The sequence below is a fragment of the Zootoca vivipara genome, chromosome 5, assembly GCF_963506605.1.
Source record: "Zootoca vivipara chromosome 5, rZooViv1.1, whole genome shotgun sequence".
NCBI lineage: Eukaryota > Metazoa > Chordata > Lepidosauria > Squamata > Lacertidae > Zootoca > Zootoca vivipara.
In genome coordinates, this window is record NC_083280.1 from 64541180 (window position 1) to 64567169 (window position 25990).

Sequence of the window (25990 nt, forward strand, 5' to 3'; positions counted from 1 at the left end):
GACTCCTTCCTATTTTACCTATTAAAGTAAAACAGTAGAATAAAAGGACAAAATTATACTTTCTATAGTTCCTCCAGTGGCTACAGACCTAAGACAACTCTTATCAGCAGTCAATCCCCTGCACATTTGAATGTTGGGATCTAGTGCCCCCTAGTGCAAAAATAAAAAACACAAAAAGCTGTACTATTAAGAAGTGCTGGACATACAGAGTATAATTTCTGTATAAGTTATGTTTCTCCTGTGTGCGTGTCAGCTTTCTGAGGATTCTCCAGAACCAAGTATTTCTAGGAATGCTACGAAAGCAGCTACTGCGCAAGCGCTATTACAAATCACTTTTTGAGAGTGCAGGGAGTGTAGCAGCACTTATTAGAACGTCAGATGATGTTATAGCTGAAGTAATGTAAAACTTCCCATTCAGGCCTAAGTGTCTGAGGTTACTTTACATAGGTGAGCACGGAGAGCAAAGTAAGCTCACTCACACCGCCTAGGATATGGAAGCGTGAAGGAGGTTAATTACAATAATCACAATATTTAGTGTTGTTTGGCAAAAGTGAGTAACTTCTGAATAGAAATGTCCTTTTGTGTGACTGTGCCCATCCTACATAGCTGCCTTTGTGGTCCAAAGAGCAACTCAAAGATTGGGAAAACAAGATTATTTCTTTGTATAGCCAACTTTAGGGGGAGGTCACTTTAAATCTCATTCTTGAAGAACAAGGATTTCCAAAACAACTACTGTACTTCACTTGCTCCTGACAGTCCTGTTAGAATTAGTTTGCTTTCCCCTCTTCTACTGCAGAAATATGGGAGTAGGGCCAGGCCACAGCAATGCAGCCTTCAAGCAAGATAACAGGCAGTGAGTAATTATACCGTAATTTTCAAGTGAAGTTAACTTCAGAGTTTAAGGGAGGTGTGTGTGTGGGGGGGGGGATGTCTGCTGTTGGTGGGTCGCTGCCCTTTTTGCTACGCTTAATTGTAATGATGCAACCATACCAAAAAGTTTGTGAATGAAGTTTATTTGGGGTTGAATGGAATGGAATGTCGTACAATACAGGTAAGACACTTCAAGATGAGTAAAGCATTAATTGCACAGGAGGCTGGAATTTCACCTCAAGTCAACACAAGCAAAACCATTACTTCAGAAAAAGCAAGGTATGTCATGCAAAATTAAAAACAAAAAACCCCAATAACCATTCTAACCAATCTTATGGTACCATTTAAAATGCTACCCATACCACAATAATTTACATCACATTAAATAATCATTCACAAAGAATGAAGTATTTTCAGCAATGAAATGAATTATCTCAGTGCTTAAATGATAGTTAGCAGATTTTGCATGAACACTCGATCCAGCATTTAATTAAGCTAGCGAGTGGAAAACATGCAGTGATATAGTACCATACAAATCAAGACCCCTTTATATTCTTTGTATTGCTTGCAGGAGCAATCACATATAAGTGATATTTACTATATTTCCCACATGATTTTATAATTATCCATGCACTGACTTCATGTGCAATGCAATTGTTTCGGACTCAAGTCTCAAGTCCCCATATGAATCAGACAGTCCAAGCAGTCTTGGCAATCTCTCTTAAACCCTAATGTGATAATGATCCTCAATTAAATTACATTATGGGTCATAATGTTGAAGAACTCCCGTTGAAATGCTTAATTAAATAAGTGGACAAATGAAATGTGGGATTATATACATTTACTAAGAGATTTTGAAACAAATGGGTAATCCTAGATGGAACTGAAATAAGGAAAACAGATGTTAGGAGAGGGTGTGAAAAAGTTGGCAGTGCCTTGAGGTGGTGTGAGTACTTCCTTTTCTGCCTTTTGCCTCCAGTGACTTTCATGGGGAAACCCAGCTAACGTCTACAATAAGCAGAACAAGTCTTACAGGAAGTTGGTTAGCTAAACTATAGACAGCAGACTTCACTCACGGAGTCCTGCATGCAAAAGGAAATTTGATCTCATCGCATTTCTAGGCTTAGCTTTGTACTGCTAGAGGTATAGGGAGATAAAGATAGGCTCATTACAAAATATATTGTATTTGTATGAAATGGGTGCCCAAAGGTTTAACTGCACCATGTGTATAAAGTTTATTTACCTCCTTCAATAGAATCTATAGAGGAATTGGAATGTTCTGTTTCTCAGGAATGCATATATGACTTGACTGCTGGGGCATTTCCTCTACTAAACTCTGCTTACTTAGCTAAAATCATGTGTATGTTTCTATTTGATTGGCAAATTACATGGGGTTCCCAAATCTCATGGATAGTGAAATGCAGATGAGTAATGTAACATTTGGGTGGGGGAGAGAGAAATATTTGCATATGTTGTGGCTGTGAAACACTTTATATTACAAAACCAATGTAAATAAATACCAGGCTAGTAGAAAAGCTCTTATTTACAGGTTTTACAAATACAATTTTACTCAGTGTAAATGTAGTGTTTTAAAGAACACAGTATTCGTAAAATGAGTTCCTATATAGCAATACAATTTGTTAATATTTCACTGTAACAGCATATAGAAAACAAAGTTCAAGTTAATGTTTTATAATTTAGTACAGACAAACCCAGTATCACCTGGAATGAGATCTGTTAAAGTGCTGAAAAAAGGAAGTTTCTGAAATTTTAGAAAACTTACTATATATTTATTAAAGCTTTACTAAGTCAAAATGTTAGATTTTATTCACATTTTCCACCAGAATGGTGTGGGGGTAGGATACATTTTTTCAGCAATTCAGTGTACTCTTCATTTTGATCTCTGCAAAACATCTGGGGTTTCAAGTTTCTGTGGCAGTTTCAGGTTTCATAATCTGGTACGTAATCAAATATTCTGGATAGGCCTGAAATATAAAATTATGTTTATTATTCTCTGTCACCTGTAAGCATGTTATGGGAATAATGCATGTGATGAAAAATAATTGCTTATAGTAAGAACAAAATAGCTAAAAGTATAATGCATTTCTGAGCAAGTGAAGAACTCTCACGGCTTCAGGCTGCAATCTATGTGCTTTCTTGGGAGTTAACCCCACTGAAATCAATGGAACCCACTGGAGAGTAGACATGTGCAGGATTTTGTTGTAAAAAGCTATTTCTCTTATTAAACCAACTGGAAGGCAAGATATAAAAATTCAAGATGCCTATGAATACCAACCTTCAAATTTAAGGAAAACAGTGTTTGGAAATTGAAACTAAAAATACACTACCTGCTCTCCTCTGTAAATGACATATTCTGCTAAAGCTAGTCCATTTACACTAGGCCGCCCAGTAACTGAATGGTGTCCTGGAGGAGAATGAGCCATTTTCATTGCACTGAACTGTAGAAAAGACTTGCCCAATGTAACACGACAAAACAGCAACTGCCTATATTAAAGAAAACAAATCCTTTACTTATAAATGTGCAAAGGCAAAAATAAACAAGCAATTCCATTTCTTAATATGCAAATAAGGTTTACAAAAAGCATTACTTTTACTTGAGTATTATCCATATTCTCTTAATATTGAGTTTGATCCAAGAACACCAAGACCCCTATTTTTGTTCTCCACAATGTTCTCTCAGAAATTCTGATCACATAACAAAAATGTGTTAAAGCACATGATTAAAGAACACTATGTAGCTTAAAGGATATTGCCTTAGTTTTTCATAGAATTGTAGAGTTGGAAGGGACCATAAGGGTCACCTAGTCCAACCTCCTGTGATGCAGGAATATTTTTGCCCAACGTGTTTCTCGAACCCACAAACATGAGCTTAAGAGTCTCATGAATGAAAAGGCAACAAACTGCTAACGATCTGGCCAGGACTCCAACACAGACAAAACTTAAAAAGCAAATGCTTGCTAATATAAAGCCCACAATTTAAGGGCTCACTACAATCCATAAAACCATAAATGGGTGGCAGAAATGATATTCCAGCTACAATTTGGACAGGTGTGGAAAAAGTTGGTATCTTTACCCTTATCCCATACAGGTAGCAGGCCACTTTCTCCATGACATTTCATTGTAAAATTCGTAAGACGGTGCCCACAATCCAACACTGAACCAGGGATATTTTTGGTCTATTTTTTCCAGTGAACTTAAACTAGTTTTAGCTTTTACAGATTCTGACCAAAATTGGGTAATTAAAAGATCACCTATCCAATGTGGAGAAATTAATGTTCTTATGCGGCAGCAGACATACAAGGTTTTAATAGTCAATACTACTTTTTCCTCATTTGGCAAACATTCCTTGGTTGCAAGTAACATAATATTGCACCCATTTTGGGGGGTTGATAGCTGTGCAGATAGAGACACTAGGAACAAACAAGACAGAAACCTTCTACCTTGATTTTATAGATGTAAATGATGGATTGGATCCAGAGTCTGCAGAGGCAGAAGCAACTCAAACAACAGAACCCACCCTCCCTTCTCAGACCCACTGTAACTCTGTATCCTCTCTCCTGAGGGATGTGTCAGAAAAGTACCATATACATTCTCTAAATAAGCAATGATGAGTTCAACAAATTTTAGTACAATTCATTTAGTTCTGTTAGGTTGTTTATTTTATTGTCTGCCCTTCAGTGTAAGGTTCCAGAGTGGGTTAAAACAATGTAATCGCAAAGATTAAAAAACCAGGTCAAACAACCTTTACTACAACTTACCTATGGCAGACATAACAAGATCTGTCTTTGTGAATTGGGCAACCCGTGCCACCACCAATACCATACACATACTGGTTGCTTTTGGAGGAATTTTCAGCAAAATAAATTCCTGCTCCAAACATTCCGCCTATGTATGCATGCCTCTCGTCAAAACCTTTATGAATAATTGCATTCACAAAAGGGGAGCCTGCAAGTACATTATAATAAAAAGTGTTAGTCTTTATTATATATGTTCTTAGCACTGAATATTTTACCATCTTGTAAACAATACTCACCACTATCCAGGGAAATACTGTAGTGACAGTTTTATTACAGCAACACTATCCAACTGAATACATTAGGGGGAGGGGGAAGCAAAAAAAAGGGTGTGGAGGTACAAAATCAGGAGGCCCTTCTTGTTGCTTGTACAAATTTTGGCACCAAGCCTGGTTCATAAATCCCATTAATAGTGTTGCCACAATATCACATAGGAGAGGTTTGCTTTAGGCCTGCAAACACATCACCACTGTGCTATCTTGGGATGGTTTGACATTAAAGAAGGCATGACCGGCAACCAAAAATCCTGTTTCATGTAGGGATGCTGCAGTCAGTAGAAATGACCCTTGAGACTTACAAAGTAGATCTAGGATGCATTTATGTATTTCAGGCTGAAACTGTAAATTAACAGGATAGACAGGTGCCTGTAATTGATGATTGGCATGCTCACTGTGACAAACATCTTTTTGGGACAAAGTGCTTTTGCCCAGTCTCTTTGCTCACAATAATGGGCCTTTCACAATTACACTTGCTGGAAAACTATATACTCCACCTGCCTCTCCTTATTGCTTTTTGTGTTATCAAACTGAGGGAGAATATTTGGGGTGTGTGGGTGTATATAATAAACACACAATTATTAAATACCGGCAAACGAAAACTAAAAAGAGCATAATGAAAAGGCTAAAACAGCTGAGCATTAAAAACCAATATTTTTATGTTTATTCAGCTTTTTAGGCTTTTAATGCTCAATTGTAATGGAAATCTCAATGAAAAAATCAATACAGATTGTTCTTTATAATATAATCCCAGATTTGAGAAGAGACTTAAGCACGCAAGGTGATTTTTAGAGGTTTTTCGATTCTCCTCTTTTCCAGGCACTTAATGCTAACAGTATTGTACAAATACAATACCAGAACAATATTAACAATATGAAATTACATGGTAGCTACTGGTCAATAATATTTATGAGTTTTATAAGACTGTAATGCTAAACATTATTTGGAATTGAACTGTAGATCATTTCAAATCTCAGAATTAAAAAAAAAACCAGAGAACATTATAAATAGTAATGACTGGACATGAGAAAAAAATAATTTGAAATACCATGGAACAACATCCTTTCATTAGCATGATTATGGTTCTCTTCAGAAACTTCTTTCCTCCTGTGAGTGTATCTTTCCCAGAGCTTTTTGTTACATACTTTTTGTATCTAAAAGGACAGAAAATCCAGAATTCACAATTAGATTTCTTCAGTTGTCTGAAGTATAAGCTGTTTCCACAAATCTGCTTAGGAAAAGGAATTACAATTAAGAAATTCAACTTTATTGATTTTGCCCTGAATACAGAGAATTCTTTCTTTTCTCACTATAAATGCTAGTTAATAACGTCAAGATGCTTGCTTTATCATCTATCACATTGCTGTACAATATCATTGTGCCCCTATGTTGGACTAAATGGACCATTGGCCTGATCCAGCAGGCTCTTCTTCAGTTCTTCTGCATGTTAGTGAGGTAATAATGAGTTGTTTTCTGTAGCTCCAGAGAGCTGAACCTGAACCAAGGGGTTCAAATGACAAGAAAGGATATTTTGACTGAACATTAGGAAGAACTTTATTGACATCTCAGGAGACTTTTACAAAACACCCTTCTACCCTATCAGGGATGTTGTACAGTCAAACCTCGGTTTACGTCTACCTCTGTTTGCGACCGCTTTGGCGAGCGACCGCCGCGGACCCGGAAGTGTTTACATCCGGGTTCCGCGGCATCGGATGCGCAGACGCGATCTGTGCAGCTCGCGCATGCGCAGAAGTGCTCTATTAGCGCTTCGTACACACGCCGAAGCGTGCCTTCGGCGAGCGACCGCCTCCACAGAACGGATTGCGGTCGCAAACCGAGGTACCACTGTACAGTATTGTCAACTGGGGGAAGAAGCCCAGGGCCCCATTCAGCGGCTTATTACATTTTTAAGTGATAAAATACACAATACCATCTAAACAGCAGCCTCCCACCAACCCATGTAAGATCATATACATAGTTCAAGGTCTAAAATTGTATAATTGCTACACTGGGGATAGAGTAGTGGATAATTTTTTTTAAAAAAACAACAACAATATCACTGTGCTCCTCTTGCACATATTCTAACTGAACTGCCACTATCTGTACTTTTTGTATTTAATTTTTCTCTAACCACACTTCCTTACAACCCCCATGTGTGTCTGCATATATGTATGTGTGCGTATGCAAGCATGCATTTCAGGATTACACTTTAAGCATTTGATGAAACAGGGCTGTATCCAGCAAAGCTGTTCCATTAGTGTAAGGAGAATGGGTGGGTGGGAATCCCCAAGAACAGATTTAGGGTTGTATGTGGAGGGGGAAGAGAAGTTTCATTCACACTCAGAACTCCTTGGGCTAACAGAAGTATTTTACTGGAAATCACCCATGGCCTCTAGACCATGAAATCTTAGGCCATAATAACATTTGTTAATGCTACAACTCATCTTAGTTTTCTTCCCACCAAAGTGTTTCTATTTCTTTAACAGCCCACTGACAGCATTGTCAATAAACTGAAAGTTGCACATTTGTTTCTAATTAATTACAAATCCAGTTTTTGTTTCCTTGGCACAGTATATATTTCTACTTTCCAGATTGCACAATTAATTCAAGGCCAAGGGCAAGGGCTAGAACTGATAGCACAAACAATGACTTCTTGGTGAAAGAGACGCCAATTAGTTACCTTTAGGATGTTGTATCTGTTGAAAACCCCGCCAGCATGTCCACCATCTCTGTGCTCTCGAACAGTGCTCTGCATCTGAAGTGGAATAAACAAAGAATCTCTAACCATAACTTTTATTAGATTCCATTATGCTGAATAAAAAATTGCTTAGTGTCTTTGAATGCAAGGCAACTGCAACTGAGCTATGCTCCCACAAGGAAATTTATAATTATTTCCACAAACATAAGCAGAATTCAAATGGCAGGCTGCTTTAAAACTGGCTGTATAGAGCCACTTGTCACCACATTGAACCTCTAATCCCATCTTCACATGTCCTGATTTAAAGCAGGTATTATGTCGCTCTTTGAGCCCATGCACAGCAATTACATGTCCGCACTATGTTAGTTCAGAGTATTTGGAAAAGTCACAAGAATTGCTTGGCCTATCTTATCTCAAGTGATACTGTCTCCTCAGCTGGGGGCAATGATTAATAACAAAATTAAAAGACTTAACGTGAGGATGAGCACCATGTTTTTAACACTGAATCAGCTAAGGCTGAAAAAGGCTGAAAAATGAATTAAGTTTATTACATCTGATTACACAACAGTGAGTTTTTTTATATGGAATATGAATCAAAAGATATACCTCTTCTTCCACTGATTGAAACTCTTTATCATCAGGGGATAGGTCTATGAGTATTGTTCCACTACCTGAAGTATTCAAAGCTAGGTAGGGGTTAAGACCTATGAGAAAATGCAACAGGTAATATTTAGACACATGCAGCTCCATTAAAATATATATAATAGATAAGGTTGTAGTTTTAGAACTTCAGGGTTGTATCTAACAAAGCTGTTTTTAGTGCAAGGACTTTTGGTTGCACAATTAAACTTCCCCCTCTCTCTTCCCTCAATTTGTGCCTGAATCTGTCCTGGGTTTCCCCCCCCCAACCATCTGGAACAGGTTTTTGGGGAGTCTGTGCAAATTCTGTTGTACAAGCAAGAAGTCCTTGCGCTAATGGAACTACTTTGTTGGATACAAGCCACAGAATTCATATAATACATAATAATTTCTGCTTGCAAGGTTTCCTGGTTCCAATACTATAGAAAAATGAGCTTGCTAATAAATAAATAAATAAATTATTATTTGTACCCCACCCAGTGGTTTCCCCAGCCACTCTGGGCGGCTTCCAACAAAAATTTAAAATACATTAAAATGTCACATATTAAAAACTTCCCTGAACAGGGATATCACACACATGCTCTAAAAAACCCCAAAAACTTAGGATAATATTGAGCAGTATTAAGCCCACAGCTCCACATCAATATGTTCCCTTCCTCTTCTCCTCCACAACTTGCAACACAACCCCCAAAATTTGATCTGCAACATACCTTGTTGTCCCGAGATTAGTCTTTCAACTCCCTTAATTATTTTGTGTCTGTGCCCGTAAGCGTTAATACCAATTTCCTTTAATTCTTTGTGCCCCATTTCAACCAGTACATCTAATGTTATCTACAAAGAAAAGTAACATAAATGCAGTTTCACATTAAACTCAGATTAAGGCACAGATCTTCAGCATGGAAAACTTCATGTTGCTAAGAACTGAAGCTATTATGCGCGCGTGCACACACACGGAATTTAAAATTTCTCATTTTACATTTGCATCATGCAACTTGTTTCCCTAACAATAAGGCTACGCACCTGCTCTCTCTCAAATACGTCAATTAGATGTTCAAGTCCAAGATTTCTCACAAATTGATTTATGCTAAAATCAACACCTGAAACTGTATAGGAAAAGCAGACATTAGTTGCATATTAAAGGGGCTAAGAGTATTTCACCTTTTCTGCACATTCACAAGAGTATAAATTAGAAACAATCTTCTGGACATAGGTCCAACAACATTTGGGACATGCTGTGGCACACTTTACAAGTTCATGGCAAACCATAGCCACTGGTCTGCAGTAAGCATGCTGATTTTGCCTGCTGTGCTCCTTCCCACAAGAGAAACAAACCCACAATCTGTGGCTTAGTGTTAATATTATGAACAGCAAGTCAAGAACAAACTTTGGGTACAAATCATAGTTTGTCTGTAGTGAAACACATCCAAACTAGAATTTTCATTTAACACATCTAAGCTGGGGACTGTAGCAAAGTGGGCAAAATGACCTAATCCCAGTAAACTATTAACTATGGTTGACCCGTGAATGAAGACAATGTGTGTTTTAAGTATAAAATCAAAGTACTTGCTGACCTTATATTCTATATAATAATTTATATAATAATATTTTATTATTTGTACCCCGCCCATCTGGCTGAGTCTCCCCAGCCACTCAAATGGAAACATATTTAGCTCGATTTATTCTTAGGGAAATCTTCTCAACAAAAGTGGAAGTACAAAAAATTATTTCAGAAATAACTACAGGAATGGCACTGGGAGGTGTGAGAAACCCTTCGTAAATTTAACACACGTAAGCCTCACATTCAAGTAATCTTTCTACCATACGACTAAGCAAGTTGCCCTGAAAAAAATGTATTGGCATTTAAATATCTTAGAAACAGAAAAGATCATTTTTGGATATATCTATTTATCTAAAATCCAAATCACACATACAAGCCTATCACTGAATGACCTGCAGAGCACTACTGTGCCTAAAGTTACATCAGATTCTATCTATCTGCAATAATGAATCTGGTGTGGATAGGAATACCACTTGTAGCACCACTACTTGATGTTGTATGTGTGAACTGTCCTAATTCTTAATAAACTATCCACCCATCTGAGTAAGCCAATTCATCAGTAAAGGCAGGACTCACCTTCCTTCTTCTCCAAACCAGTGGCCCCATCAGCACTACTTGTACTAACAACTGAAAGTTCAGAAAAGCTACCAGACAAGTTGTCAAGGCTACTGGCAGCGGACAGATTAGAAGGGCTGGATGGAACAGAAGAAAGTGAATCTGCTGAAGATGCCGTGTTTTGAGATACATTTATAACCTGAGGTTTGTAACAAGATGGCAAGGCGGAAGGTGGCATGGCAGCTGCCAATAATGCACTAACATCATCTGCCTGAAAAGAATAATTTAAAAAATTAGAATATCATTAAGACATTTACAAATTTATCCAAACATAAATGAAGACAAGGTAACATTTACAGTAAGTGGCCTTTTACTTGAGCTATCCTAAAAAGCCAAATTTTCTTACATTCTGCTATTTACAAAGTATCACCAGATATATTATCTCTCTTATCCAGAGTTTGCTTCTACTGTATATAATTACAATGCAATGAAAGGGATGACCCTAGAGGCAAATCCTATATAAAAATCACTCATTTGCAGTGTAGCCCGCCTCACGCATTAAAAAGGTATAAAGACCTTTTTTTTTTATTTGGCAAACACTACTGCAGAAAGATTGACAATGCAGCCCTATACACACCTACTTAGAAGTCCCCTTAAGTTCAAGAGGATTACTTCCAGGAAAGCATGTTTATGATCCTAGCCTAAATATAAACTGCAAGCTCCTAGGGTGTCACAAGGTGCACAATGATGCTATTTTTAACATTATACTAAGTAAGAAATTTTGTGTTACGAGTTTTGGACCTAGACATTTTCAGTCACAAACTGTGAATGGCAGGTCTCTATCAATAGTTTAACTTGAAGACATAAAGTAGCCCAGAAAATACTAGGTAATAACATCAAGCAGTATGTTTGTAAATGAGCACAAATTCAATAACAATTTATCTCCTCTCTGACAAATGTACTTCCAAAAGCCACACCTAAACTAAATTCCTTGAGTCCATCTTCAGTCCCAACTTTGAGGAACTGCTTTTTAGCTTCCAGCCCACCATAACAACAACACACTTTTAATCTCTCAAATTTCATGTCTGGGTCAGGAGCCAGGAACTGAAGCTTAATGCAAACTTCTCAAAAAATCCCATCACTTACGGTGACTAGGTCTAAAGGCGTTTGTCCTTCCTGGTTTTTCAGAGTAGGATCAGCTCCATGTGCCAACAATAAGGCACAAAGCTGTGTCCTTCCTTTCTGGGCTGCTTCATGCAAAGGTGTGAAAGCCCATTTGTCCGTAGCATTTACACACGCATTATACTTTATAAGTAAAGCTGCTACATCTACATGCTGGAAAATAAAATACATTTATGTAGTGGAACCCTCGAGGGGGGGGGGGGAGTTTGCTGCAATTTTCCTTTGGATTTCCTAAATCCAAAATACATTCCATCAAAACAAAAGAGGGCAGTTCAAGTCTCGGTACTCCGCTATTGCACGCAGGTCAGCTCGCCCCACCCTGTTTTGTGTTTGCTCAGATAGCCACCCTGTCTTGGAAACTCTAATATGAGATATGATATTGCTAGAAATGCCTTTCTTATTCAACTGGTTGTCTCCATCTCTATACAAGGCGACTGTGGGGCCTGCTAGAGAAAGAGACAGCTTCTTGCCCAAGGCCATCAAATGACCTCAATACCAAGTTGAGATGTGAGCAGACAGCTTCTAGTTCATACTCCATGCTCTTAAACCCTAGCCCAGGCATCCCCAAACTGCGGCTCTCCAGATGTTTTGGCCTACAACTCCCATGATCCCTAGCTAACAGGACCAGTGGTTGGGGAAGATGGGAATTGTAGTCCAAAACATCTGGAGGGCCGAAGTTTGGAGATGCCTGCCCTAGCCCCATCTACATGTAATATTTTACCCATGTATGTAAACAACCAGCATGCTTAACAGCATTGCTGTTTTACAATACTGTGAGTATCACATAGCTATGGAGATTACCTGTTATGATGGTCACTAGAATGGGCAAGGTCTGGATAGTGCCTTTCCTAGGGAACATCATGCTGGGTAATCTCCATATCTAGGAAGCCCATGACAGTGTATACACTCAATCTTCGTACAAAGAACACTTGTTCTGCAAGAAATCAAATGTATTCATACACTTTCTGTGCTCAGGGCATTAGCAAAGTGTATAACTTGATTCAGAGAGCCACAATATAGATCTCATGAAACCTCTGTGATATTCTACTTCTGACCATCAGCCTAATTTGGAAACTATTCCTTCAAAGTGTTCTAGGATTATAGAGCAGATCACGAAATAAAATCTTGCCTTAAGTTTCTCACAATCTAAACTATCCTGGTTAGATTCCCTTCTTCGCTAGAGTTGCGCTAGTAACGAAAAACGTCCACCCTCACCCTCCAAAATCATCTGTGGCAAGCTGGTTTCGGAAGTACTGCTTCTAGTCTGTTAGCAGTGAAGTATGCCTCTATCCCATATATACTTTGGAGTGGGATTGGGGGGGGGGGAGACAATCAGAGCAGTAACAACAGAAGCTTTAACTACAAGTTCTCAATGCCGGTAGATAGGTGTAAAAATCAACAGCTTGAGTTGGAATTCACTGAAATTAAACATGCAAATACACGAGTTGAAACAGCATGAAGAGTGTGTGTGTGTGTGTGTGTGTGTGTGTGTGTGTGTGTGTGTGTATTACTCAATATTGTGTTATGAAAAGGGACTGTTTTCCACAAATATTATGAAGGTTAGAAAACCCTCATCCACCCTGGGCTGTATCCAGGTAAAAGACTGGGAGAGTGAACACACAATCCTGTATTTAAGCAAACACCAACAAACATTGATTTGTGCTTAAATAAATTTTAGATCTTCTGGTTCAATCATTCACTTCTTCCCATAGCGTCTAAAACAAGGGAAAGTAGATGTGGGCCTAAGTCCCATTCTAACTCCTATCCAAGTTCAGAGAGGGTAGAGAATATTGCCAGAACCATATGTTTTCTGTCAGAAAAAGAAATATACCACAAGGCATCATTTAAGAAACCACAGCGAAGCAATCATGTGTATTTAACACCCCAATTTTGGCAATCTCTGTGCAAGTTAAGAAAGGTGACTTTGATTATATCATGAACAAAGCTTCAGAAAAGGTTCACAGGGCATAAAGCAGATGCTATAAAATTCATGGTTTTAGAATTGATCTAGTTCAAATGTTTATGATATACTTACCCCATAGGATGCTGCATTGTGTAGAGGAATTAGACCCCCTTTATCTTGTGCATTTACATCAGCTCCATGCTGTAACAGATATTCTGCAACCTCCAAATTGTTGTAACCAGCTAGCAAGACAATAACATTTTTTATGGATTATCAAAAGGCACCTGAAAAATATTACTATAAATGTATCAACAAACTTCTTTTCCAGCTTACCTGAACCATAGAATTCTGAACTATTTTTTTTAATTGCAAAGTAAACATGGTTATATGTATACTCTGAGATGGAGAGGCCCAACTCCAAGACAAAACACAAGCCTCACATACATAGTCTTCCATGTTCAGCCTTGTGTGTGCGCGTCCATTCCCATGAGGTGCTGTTAGCAAGCTTACAAGGCTGAGATACTTGCATAGGCACCAGTCACTCTTGCTATTTTCTAGTATTCAGACAATTTTTCATTGGGTTGTGTGAGGGACAGGGGATATCGCGAAGTCCCTCCCCTCCTGAGTTCAAGCCAATCACCGAGCACAGGGGAAAGCAGAGAGAGTTCCGATTCCAGTAGGGAAGCAGGAAGTCGGGTCCGAGGCTCAGGCAAGGTAGAGGAGCCAGGGTCCCAGGCGGGACAGGAAGGGGCGAATAAGGGAGGGAGACCCATCCCCCCAACGCCAGAACTACGCAGAAAGAGGAGGGGAAAGAGGATGGGTCTGCCAAAGCTTTTGTGTTGGAGAAAGACGCGCCAAAAGCCATTAGGAGGTTCTGAAACCGACTGATCACATCACTCCGTGTAAATAGCAATGACTTTAGCACTGTAAATACGCAGCACCAATAAAAGAATAAAATGCAGAGCTGCGTAGCGTCGTTACTCTGAAGTAGTCCGCTCCGGCCACTGTGACAGCAACCTCCTAATCCTTTTTGGGCTACTTTGGAGTTGCCGGGATGAGCGTGTCAGAGGCGCAAGCAGCGTTTGAAAGCCTCAAGAGGGTGTTCGCCTCAGACCAGAACCTGTTCCACGTGGTTCAGGACGCGCCCCTACGCGTGGAGACAGATGCTTCTGATAAAGCTGTGGGCGCCATTTTGTTGCAACTGGACGCCAACAGAGAGTGGAGACCCTGTGCCTTCTTCTCCAGGAAGTTGACCCAGCCAGAGCGAAACTACACGGTGTTTGATCGGGAACTTCTTGCGATCCACGCTGCGTTCCAGCACTGGAGACACTTCCTGGTGGGCGCCAAGCACCCCATCCAGGTGTGCACAGACCACAAGAACCTGGAGTTCTGGAGAACTGCCAGGGTGCTCAACCAGCGGCAGATACGGTGGGCAGAGTTCTTCTCGAACTTCAACTTCTCCATACACTACATCCCGGGAGAGCAGAATGTCAGGGCGGATGCCCTCTCCCGCAAGCCAGAGTACATGGAGGAGGAGGCGCCACCGGCACCCAGGCACATCTTCCCCCCGTCAGCTTGGTCCTGCGGAGCAGCAGTGGTAAGCGAGGCAGAACTCACAGCACTGACGGCAGCGGATGAATTTGCCAACCGCATCTTCAGAGAACTGAGAAGGGGGGGGGAGCAGGCAAAAGACTTTGCAGAACGCAGGGGGCTGCTTTTCTACAAGGGTGCACTGTACCTGCCCACCACCCAGCTCAGACGTACGGTCCTCAAGCAGATGCACGACAACCCAACGGCGGGTCATTTTGGGAGGGATAAAACCACTCACCTAGTCATGAGACACTTCTGGTGGCCAGGGGTGCGGGAGGATGTGAGGGATTATGTAAGGGGCTGTGACACCTGCCAGCGGGCAAAGGTGGTCAGAGCGCCACCAGCAGGTTTGCTGGAGCCCTTAGCCACACCGCACAGGCCGTGGGAAGTAGTGTCCATGGACTTCATCACAGATCTGCCTTCTTCCAGGGGCAAGACCGCAGTGTTGGTGGTGGTGGACCTCATGTCCAAAATGTGCCACTTTATACCGTGTGCCAGGGCGGTCTCTGCAGAAGAGACAGCCAAACTGTTTGTGGATCACGTATTCAGACTGCATGGATTACCTTTAAGGGTTATTTCGGATCGTGGCCGCCAATTTGTTTCCAGGTTCTGGCGGCGGCTCATGAACCTCCTGCAGGTGGAGGTCAGCTTGTCGACGGCTAGACACCCGCAGACCAATGGACAGGCGGAGAGGGTCAACGCCATTCTGCAGCAGTACCTGAGATGCTACGTCAGCCAGCGGCAAACGGACTGGGTGGATCGCCTGCCACTGGCAGAATTTGCCTACAACAATGCGGTGCACGTCTCCACAGGGGTGTCGCCCTTTAAGGCCAATTACGGGCGTGACCTCAGATCTTTCCCAGAGAGGGAGGGGGAGGAGGAGGAGGAGGGCCCACAGGCTGAGGATTGGGCAGAGGAACTGGAGACGGTGCACCAGCAGCTCAGAGAACACTTGGAGAGAGCCAAGGAAGCGTACAAGAAGGGGGCAGATCGCCACAGGCGACCGGGGGAGGTCATTAGGGTGGGGGACAAAGTGTGGTTGTCCTCGGAGGGCCTTCCCATCAGAGGGCGATGCAAAAAGCTGGCGCCCAGAAGGTTGGGCCCCTTCCCGGTCACGCAACAGGTAAACCCGGTGGCATACAGGCTGGCACTGCCAGAGGACATGAGGGTGCACCCTGTGTTTCATAGATCGCTGCTGTCGCCGTACAGGGAAAGCAGCAGGCTCCGAGACAGCGAACAAACCCCTGAGGGAGGGGGGGAGAGGGAAGGCAGGGAGCAACTCAATGAGGCCACGGCCATCCTGGATTCAAGGTGGGGGGTGGGGGGACTGGAGTACCTCATGGCATGGGAGGATGCTCCACCGTCCCAGAATGAATGGGTCCCAGCCACTCAGATACAGGAGGAATTCCTGGTAGAAGAATTTCACGCCCTCTTTCCCCATAGACCCAAGCCCTGGCACATGGAAAGGGAGGGGGAGGGGGAGGAAGCACGGGAGAGCAGTTCACCATGGCGCTGGGAAGCGGAGTTTGAGGAACCAGAGGATGAGGTATGGGTGTCACCGAGATCCACCCAGTCAGAGGAAGGAGCAGATTGGCAGAACATTTTTACCCCCACCAGCTCTGACGCCACGGACTTTTTGGGATTCCCATCCTCCCAGGCGGAAGGGGGGGGCTTGCAGGACTGGGGGGAGGTGTTCACACCAACGGGCTCGGAAAGCACTGAGTTCTTAGGCTTCCAGTCGTCACCGACACCTGGGGGGGACCTGGGGAGGGGTGAAGGAGAGCTTGGGAGGGGGGTGGATGTGAGGGACAGGGGATATCGCGAAGTCCCTCCCCTCCTGAGTTCAAGCCAATCACCGAGCACAGGGGAAAGCAGAGAGAGTTCCGATTCCAGTAGGGAAGCAGGAAGTCGGGTCCGAGGCTCAGGCAAGGTAGAGGAGCCAGGGTCCCAGGCGGGACAGGAAGGGGCGAATAAGGGAGGGAGACCCATCCCCCCAACGCCAGAACTACGCAGAAAGAGGAGGGGAAAGAGGATGGGTCTGCCAAAGCTTTTGTGTTGGAGAAAGACGCGCCAAAAGCCATTAGGAGGTTCTGAAACCGACTGATCACATCACTCCGTGTAAATAGCAATGACTTTAGCACTGTAAATACGCAGCACCAATAAAAGAATAAAATGCAGAGCTGCGTAGCGTCGTTACTCTGAAGTAGTCCGCTCCGGCCACTGTGACAGGTTGTATCCAATCTCTCTTCCCCTGCCCCCTGCCCAGAGGTTCAGGGAAGCCCTCCTGAACAGTGTGGGCTGCACTGAGTGTGAGTGAAAGGTTGCCTAAAACAGGTGGGGTTTTTTGTAAGATCCCTCAACCCAAATTCAATTCCCTTAGTACAGAACAATACAGTCCATGTTTTTCCACTGGCCCTCCAATGCTCTGAAGAGATTTATTTTTTCAGGGTGAAGAGGAGTGCAAAGAAAAGAAAAGGGAAAGATTGGATGTAACCCATTGTAATTGTCTAAATAGCAATTTTTGAAGGTACAGAAGACTGCAGGGGGAAGGAAGTGAAAAAGCAAGATAAGCCTGAGGATCTGCCTTTGGCTTTTGCAACTCCTGACTACAATCCAATTACTTTAAATAACCCCTTTACAAGTTCTAGTCCAAGATAGATCCTTAACAAATGCATTAATATGGTAACACCAACCTGCCAAGTGGAGTGGAGTGGAGTGTCGGCCTTGTGTATCACGGCAATTTACATTATCAGGGGAGCACAATTTCTTCACCCGAGCCAAGCAGCCCTTTTTCGCAGCATCTAGCAAAGCTGCATCTCCTCTAAGGAGATCCTGAATATCTGTGTCACCATCTTTAACAAGGTCTAATGGTGTGTTTCCATCTCTGTTTTTCTTTGTGGGGTCAGCCCCATGCTATGTTGATAAGAAGAAAGAAAAAACCCAACACCACATCCATTAGCTTTCATAACTCAAGTAGAAACATATTTAAGATTTGTATCGTTGTCAGCAGATTATTTCTTTCTCTATTAACAAATATTCAAATATACTAAGAATTATCACCAGCAATATGGGTACCCCAAATAATGAGGCAAACCAAGGTGATTTGGGTTGTGGTTCCATGTTGCTGACTTGGGTCCTGTTATTAACAAGGCATCTTGAGGAGGCTAATGGACCCTCCAAGCATCCTCATTTCCCCCCCACCTCACAAAAGGTTAAATGCACCTTCCCTTTTCTGAGAAATGAAACCAAGCTGATTGGGGAAAAGCGGGGGGTGAGCGAGGTGGTGGGATCTTTCATTTTCATGGATAGGTCTAGCTTTTACTAATGTGTTTGACATTTTATTGCCTCACTATAGTATTGTGTTTTAAAGTTGTAAAGAGTCTTGCAACATTTTATATGAAAGTGCAGTATATAAAATAAGCAAACACATAAACTTTTAAAGGTTCATGCAGAAAGTCTGCCCAACATTTAACAGGCTTAATCCACTTAATTCCCCATTATAATCCATAGGAATGTAAGACAATTTCAGATTTAAAAGATCAGATTTTAACCCAAATAATGAATTGAATGGGAACGATATGGCACAGAAATTAAACACATTGGACTGCTTCTCAATGCAACAGACACAAGATGAATCTTGTGGTAGTTGCTCTAATATAGAACATGGGATAGTTTGAAACATTTCTTTAAACACAAATTGAATACAGTCATACCTCGGTTTAAGTATTTTCAGTTTAAGTACTCCGCGGACCTGTCTGGAAGGGATTAATCTACTTTCCATTACTTTCAATGGGAAAGTTCGCTTCAGGTTAAGTACGCTTCAGGTTAAGTACAGACTTCCGGAACCAACTGTGTTTGTAAACCAAGGTACCACTGTACCACTAAATGGAAATAAGCAAACTAACGAAACTGAAGCATGCTTCAGTTTTCCATGTGACGCACCTGTAGCAGAAGCTTACAAATCTCATATTTCCCTTTTGCAGCAGCTTCATGTAAAGGAGTAAACTTCCACAAATCAGCTACATTGACAACTGCACCATGTTTAACCAGCAGTTCAGCCACTTCATAGTGTCCGTAAGAACAAGCATTGTGCAAAGGGACAAGGCCTCTGAAAATATTAAGGAAAAACATCCATCAGTGTTTGCATCACTCGGCAGGGTGCCTTAATTTTGGCTAACATTTTCATTATCTTAAAAAAAAATACCTCGATTTTTAAATGACTGGCCTAAACCTACAGTTAAGTACAGTATAGCTACTATTAAAAACAAAATCATTTCATAAAAAATAAGTGCATGAAGAATTATGTGTTCATATGGGGATAAATAGAAAACTTAAGTCAACTAGATACATTTAATTCAAATAGCCTCCAGTTACAAAGCAGTCTTCCCCAACCTAGTGCCCTCCATATATTTTGAACTACAATTCTGATCAGCATAAACACCAGATTGGGGAAGGTCAATGCAGTGTATATATTTAGGGAAGTTTTTAATCTATGATATTTTAATGTATTTTGGTATTTGTTGGAAGCCGCCCAGAGTGGTGGGGGCCCAGAGTGGTGGGGGAAACCCAGACAAGATGGGCAGGGTATAAATAATTAATAACAATTATTATTATTATTATTATCATTATTATTATTATTATTATTATTATTATTATTATTATTATTTAAGGTCAACACAAAGATCATACAGTCATCAAAATTCTGTAATTTGTAAAGTTGAAGTCAGCTAGAAGCACCAGTTGTTGGGGTTTGCAAATATTAAGCTGTTGAAGGTATAGAGGGGGACTTGAATTCTAAGATTCCTAGACATTTAATACATGCTTGAGAGAACATTTACCCTGTGTGGTGGATAATGCCTTATCTATACACTGAAACTTAGATGACAAAAAGGTTATGGGTGTGTGTGTGGGGGGGGGGAATAAGCCATGATACCCTGTGGTACCTATTTTTTCTAGAAAAAAATATTTGAAGCATAGCCCCACCCAAAGCACTCTTGATCCTATACATGTGTCAGGCACTAACACAAGGAAGAATGGAGAATTGTCTTCCTCCCTCTGCTCCACTCCCTACATTCGCTATGAGCTATTTAATGGAATATTTACCCTTTGTCTTTTGCATGAACATCAGCACCATGCTGCAGAAGATACTCAACCACTGATACTCTGTTGTATCCTGCTGCAAAGTGAAGTGGAGTGGACTGGCGGCCTTCAATATCCCGGCAATTCACGCTCTGTACCGTACATAACTTCTAAGGAACACAACAGTTGAGACACATGTTACTTCAGCCAAATATTCAGCCAACTTTCCAAAACAAACAAACAAACAAAAAAGCAACTGTCTTGAAATCAGAACTTTTATATGATTTTGTATTTCAAAGCAATTAAAAGCTATCTAATTTTTCAATGTTTCCTCATCTCTGAAGACCTGAGAATAATCTTCACAAATTAGCCTGCAACGCTTATATAGGTCATATTTTTGAGAGAAAGAAAATCCACAATCTGTTTCTAAACTTACTTTTACTGTGTCCACATCACCTGCCTTTGCAGCTTCCAACAATTGCCGATCTGCTTCTGAGTTACCTAAAGGGACACCTTCTATAAAAATAAATGAGAATATAAATTACTTAACCAAGTTCAAAAAGCACAAAAGACAATAATAAATAGTCATTAATACTAACCCTTAGAGAAATACCATTTTGAGATCTCATAGTATACAAAAATATAACTATCCTAGACAAAAGGCTTGATTTACAATTTAACCAAACATACCAACTAAACTTTCAATTACCAGTTAGAGAAACTCAGGTACAACAGGTAGCTGCAGAACTATTATTAATGCAAAATTAGATATGCACTGTTGGAACTGAACCTGACATTTTTTTACTGAGACATAAGTATTTTCCATAATGAATTACAGTATGCAGCATTAACATACACAAACTGTCAGATAATTACCACCAACTGAATGACAAAGGTTCATGAAACAGCCAACTAAAGTTGCAACTGCAACACACAATCTTATACTGTAGACATAACTTTAGCAAGATGAAAGAAAGAAGGGAACCACCAGTCATTACGCTCTTCGTCTCTGAATTGGAAAAGGGGGTCACTTGAAGAAGAGTGACAACACTCCCCCACTTTAACACTGTTTAATAGCCTAGCCTGAAAAACCAAGGCCAACCATTTGTACCTATTCTAAGAAAACAGGCCACCATTAATTGCCCATGACATTTTTTCTGTTTTGAAGTTCCTTCAGCATGTTCCTCAGGTGGAGAAGAATCTGTGGGCGCAAGGGATGAAGGTTTCAGAATTAGTTTTAGCTTGTAGTGTAGCAAACATTTGCTGGTACTGCAAATCATACACATTAATTATTTTTCAGTTCCAACAGAAAAAAATTCTAAAGATTGCTTAAGTAGCCGGTACATCGACAAGGCAGAAGTGTTAAAAAATTACCTTGTAATAATTGCTGAACACTCTCATTTCCCATCTGAGAGGCTGTGAAACCCTGCAGTGACACAATTGATGGATCACACCCAGAGCTCAACAACAGGCGGCAGGTCTGCAGATGACCACAGTGTGCTGCTCTATGCAGAGATGTCTGCCCAAGGTTATCCAAAGCATTGACCTAGAGATAATCACAGAATGTTAAAAATATCATTAACATAACAGTGTGCAGAATACATTTTTCAAGAACAATTTGTAGGAATTCCACTTACAAAAATGAAAAAACTACAGTGTGGAATATTGGTTTGCAAAAACTACAGAGTCGAATATCTTGCCTGCAAAGCATCTTTATAGCAAAAATGGACTGTTTATCAAAAGTTCAAACATTCCCAAAAATCTTCATCTTAGTCTCTATATAATGCCAAGAATATAACAGTCAGGAAAATCACAAAAAGGTTACAAAATTTGCAGGTTTGCAATTCTCTACTTTATTATATATAAAAATATGCCTGATTACAGTTAAGTGCCTCATACCTTTGCTTCATGTTTCAGGGCTATTTCAACAACATCATTATGACCTTTTTCTGCTGCCACATGGAGAGGTGTCAGGAAGCTTCATTTAAAAAAAGTAACGACAGTTTCCACTGAGTTTTCTTAGACTGTTAATTGATAATTAGTATGCAAATACAATGGCTAGAGCATCAGTTTGCAACTGGGGAGAACTCCAATTATGCATTATTTATTTAAGTATTTATAAACAGCACTTCTCATAAAAATATAGCAAGGTGCTATACATTGATAAAAGCAACATTAAAATCATCTTTGTGTGGCCTTCAACAAGTCAATGGCCATATCTGCATGTCCTGTTAAAGTTTACCATAAAGTGCATAAACCAACAAGCTGCAGGAAAAAGCCTTGGGCCTTCTCCTCCTTCCATGCAAACAAGTAGTTCAGAAGCTTTTGCTTCTGTTTCAAGTTAATTACAGTTTGTCATGTTGTCTGCACCTGGAATTATGGCTGATGTTAACTATGGGCAGTTTCAACAAGATTGCTTCATAAACTATGGTCTGAAGTTGACTTGTTATGCAGTGAGCATTTTCTAAGGCAACTAAGTCTGCTCGCTAGAATGAACCAGAGACTTCACCTGTCTCCCTAGTTCTCATCTCAACATGGCCAGAAAGACTTTGGCAGCATTTAGATTCATTTTCTTCCAATCTTAACTTGTTCTGTTGTATGCGCCTACAATCATGGTTTATCACAAACTGGACAATTTCCAAACCACTAATGGAATGACTGTCCTGAGCTGCTTGGAAGCAGGGTGGAATTAAAAAAAAAAGAAATGAAAACTCACTCTTTTGTCTTTTCATTGATGTTGGCTCCTTTTCTTAAAAGCAGTTCACAGATTTGTTTTCTTTTAGGATATGGAGATGCAGCAGCACAGTGCTATTAAAAAATTGAAATCATTATATCATTTGCTTATCAGCTTATGGTGAAACCAAACCACATGAAAATATGTGACTTTCAAACCAAACCACATGGAAATATGGGAGTATTTTTTTCAGGCATAAGTGCTTGGGAGGAATGAATTTCATGGAGATTTCCTCTGGGAAGGGTTAAGCCTCCACCACTGCCATCTCCAGAAAAGAAAGGTCACACCCCCAACCAGCAATTAGGCTAGGAACAGCCTTGCATTAAAGCCAACTAGGAGGCTCTTTCCATGTTGAACTGCTGCACCAGCGACGGTTTTCAGAACTACCTTGAAAATGCTTCCCATGCAGCAATTAAGTTTGAAAAAAGTATAACTGTAATTTGGAGGGGTCATAGTGCTGGAAAAGGGGTGGGTTAACATACTCTCCCAGACTGAACCCTGTGGTAATTAAGACTTGAAAATTGTCTTCCATGGGCTCCAATGGGAGGCTGGTTTTAAGAATAACTGCTGCTTGCAGGGGAGCAGGGGACAAGGAAGGGTAGCCGAGGACCAGATGCGGAAGCCACACAGGCCCTACATCTGTTGTTCCCTTGATATACACCAGGTCTTAGTTGTTCCCTTCTTCTTAATCAGTATTTTAGATACGAAAGAAGTTCAAGGAACTATCAACAAATGGATTTGGATAAACTATCCCTAAAAAAACAGCAATGCATGTTAAACAGTATGGCCACTAAAGCTAGTTAAAGGGAGAATAGTTGCATGTCAACTTGCCTAATACACAACTTAAATATATATTCAACAAATTACCAAGGCAGTTTCGTGAGTCTGGGGATGTTTGAAATTTACAGTCTCAAGAGAAAGGTGCTTTTTTACACGAGCTGCATCAGATTCCCTTGCAGCATGTAGCAGTGAGTGACCTTTGAATTCATCTAGAAGAGAAAACAAGATTTCATGATAGGTCTCAAGTCATTATCACAGGTACATCTTATTGCTGCTAGGATAGAATTACTTTCAAACAAATACATACACTGTTCTGCATTAAAACACATTTGGAGAAATCATTAAGAATGCTTCCTCTAATTTCAAAAAGATAGTAAATTTGTCTTCTCACAGAATAATTATCATGCCTAGTCTTGAGGGGGGGGGGGAGATGCCTTTAAATGTCTTGATAGTAGAAACTTTTTAAAAAAATGTATGGAAGAGGGGCAGGGCCTTGCCTCTGATTTTGTGCATACTAGAGGACTCAGGGGAGAAGCAAGGGTGGTAGGAATCACAAATAATGACTGGCTACAAAGTGTGGGTCCCTACTGGAAACTGGAAAGAAAATGTTCATATCCATCAGTTCTTCTCAGTCAATCCCATCTCCTCTATACTCACATGCCAATCGTTCTTTTAACTGAGGTGTTGGGGCCAAGTCGATTGTACTTTTATTATGGCAATTTAACAGTGTAGGGTCAGCACCATAGCTCAGCAAGAGAGAACACACTTCCACTCTGTTCTTAGAAGCTGCTTCATGCAGAGGAGTAAACTGCCACAGATCCATTGCATTCACACTTGCTCCATGCTAGGAGAGGAAAGATAACTTGTGATTTTATGCTGGATAATACTAAACGAGAACAGTGATGTCATAGGGAAGACATCATCCATCTAGCATTACCCCATAAACACTCATATACAGAAGGTCAAGAACTCCAATGTTAGATTTGTAGTCCATCTTTCCTTCAAACAGTGACTGTTTAGCTTCATGGCAAGACTCATGCCTTTATTCATAAATGGTTTGAACTTAACTTGAGTTTCCTAAAAAAAAAAAACCAAGACCAATACTTCCAGGAACAATCTCAGAACACGCTGGGTAAGTGGTTGGTACAGCCAATATAATTACAGTAATTTCAGAATCCCAGTATCTTTATCTTGAATCACTCTCCTAATCCCATGTTTCTCTCATGAGACATTTTTATCAAAAGAAAAAATAGTACCGGTATTACTTGATCCCATACAGAAAGTCAAATGTAAATTTAGCATTTTCAGACATTCAAGCCCTAAACACAACCAGTCCAACATTTTCTTCCATAATTCCTTTTACCTAGTGCAATCTAAAATGGGTTATACATCAAATAATATGCATACTTCAATGCCCATTTTGAAAATCTAGGTGACAGGAAGTAATTTTCAAAATACCAAAACAGAAAGAAACAAAATTGCAATAATCTTCCCATAAAAATCACACACAATTAAGAAACTAACCTTTACTAGAAGTTCTGTTACTTCGTAATGTCCATAGGAGCAAGCATTGTGAAGAGGAACAAGATCTCTGTGGGGGGGAAATCCCAATAATTTAGCACATGAACACTGAAAAATCTCCTTCAGCAAATAAAATATTGTCAAACACCGTTCATTATTAGTATCAAACAGAAAGCCTAAACATTCATCTGACAAAATGAAAAACCAAACATTGGGGGGTGGGCGGGGAGGGGGAGCTCCTCTGTCATTGGGCTCAATGCTCTTCAAAAGTATAACAACTGGGTGGTCAAGTTATAGGAATTAAGTCCTACTGAAGTAAATAAATAATATTGTTGTTTTTAACTGGAGAGGTTCGATCAAGTTAAATTTGATTACAAAGAAAGTCAGTTAGCATTAGAGACAGCAATGTGGTAAAAAATAAATATTTGCAGATGATCAGCCTGTAATTGAAGGTAACAGACTGCATAATTAACTCACAAAATTTGAAGGAAAGCAACAGTTATAAAACCCCTGGATCGACTGAGTACAACATGTCGAAGGAAAGACTCTGCATGGTGCCCATGCAAGTCCATGTTAAAACATGCCCTTTTTTATTTAATCAAAAGCTTCATGTAATCATCTGATTAAAGCGCCAATCAGTCATTCCCTTCCCACATGATTGGAAATTACACGGGTAAGAGTAGAAGCAGTTGGCAAGAACTACCTCCTCCATGCTTCAGAAGACTGTGCTTCAATTCATGAAGGGGTGCACAAACGGGCTAAGATTATATGCCCCCCAAAGTGGGGCTTGC

General features: G+C 40.5%; 1 protein-coding gene across 3 annotated transcripts in view; it reads right to left on the reverse strand.

Moving 5' to 3' along the window:
* Positions 1-997: 997 nt before the first annotated feature.
* The window catches only part of TNKS2 (tankyrase 2), a 37699-nt gene continuing 12706 nt past the window's right edge, over positions 998-25990 (reverse strand). Inside the window, exons 7-28 of one of the 3 annotated variants that reach the window (XM_035137784.2) lie at positions 25203-25269; positions 24336-24522; positions 23766-23887; positions 22881-22972; positions 22064-22142; positions 21539-21710; positions 21276-21365; positions 20601-20680; positions 20189-20334; positions 19028-19193; positions 17779-17998; positions 13628-13737; positions 11557-11745; positions 10432-10681; positions 9318-9400; positions 9008-9128; positions 8265-8362; positions 7641-7715; positions 6009-6114; positions 4650-4836; positions 3219-3375; positions 998-2855 (exon numbers count right to left, since the gene is read on the reverse strand). In XM_035137784.2, the coding sequence (XP_034993675.1) occupies positions 2793-2855; positions 3219-3375; positions 4650-4836; positions 6009-6114; positions 7641-7715; positions 8265-8362; positions 9008-9128; positions 9318-9400; positions 10432-10681; positions 11557-11745; positions 13628-13737; positions 17779-17998; positions 19028-19193; positions 20189-20334; positions 20601-20680; positions 21276-21365; positions 21539-21710; positions 22064-22142; positions 22881-22972; positions 23766-23887; positions 24336-24522; positions 25203-25269 (2860 nt within the window). In that variant the 3' untranslated portion in view covers positions 998-2792. The remainder of the gene's footprint in view (positions 2856-3218; positions 3376-4649; positions 4837-6008; positions 6115-7640; positions 7716-8264; positions 8363-9007; positions 9129-9317; positions 9401-10431; positions 10682-11556; positions 11746-13627; positions 13738-17778; positions 17999-19027; positions 19194-20188; positions 20335-20600; positions 20681-21275; positions 21366-21538; positions 21711-22063; positions 22143-22880; positions 22973-23765; positions 23888-24335; positions 24523-25202; positions 25270-25990) is intronic. The other 2 variants (XM_035137786.2, XM_035137785.2) reach the window with 2 other exon arrangements.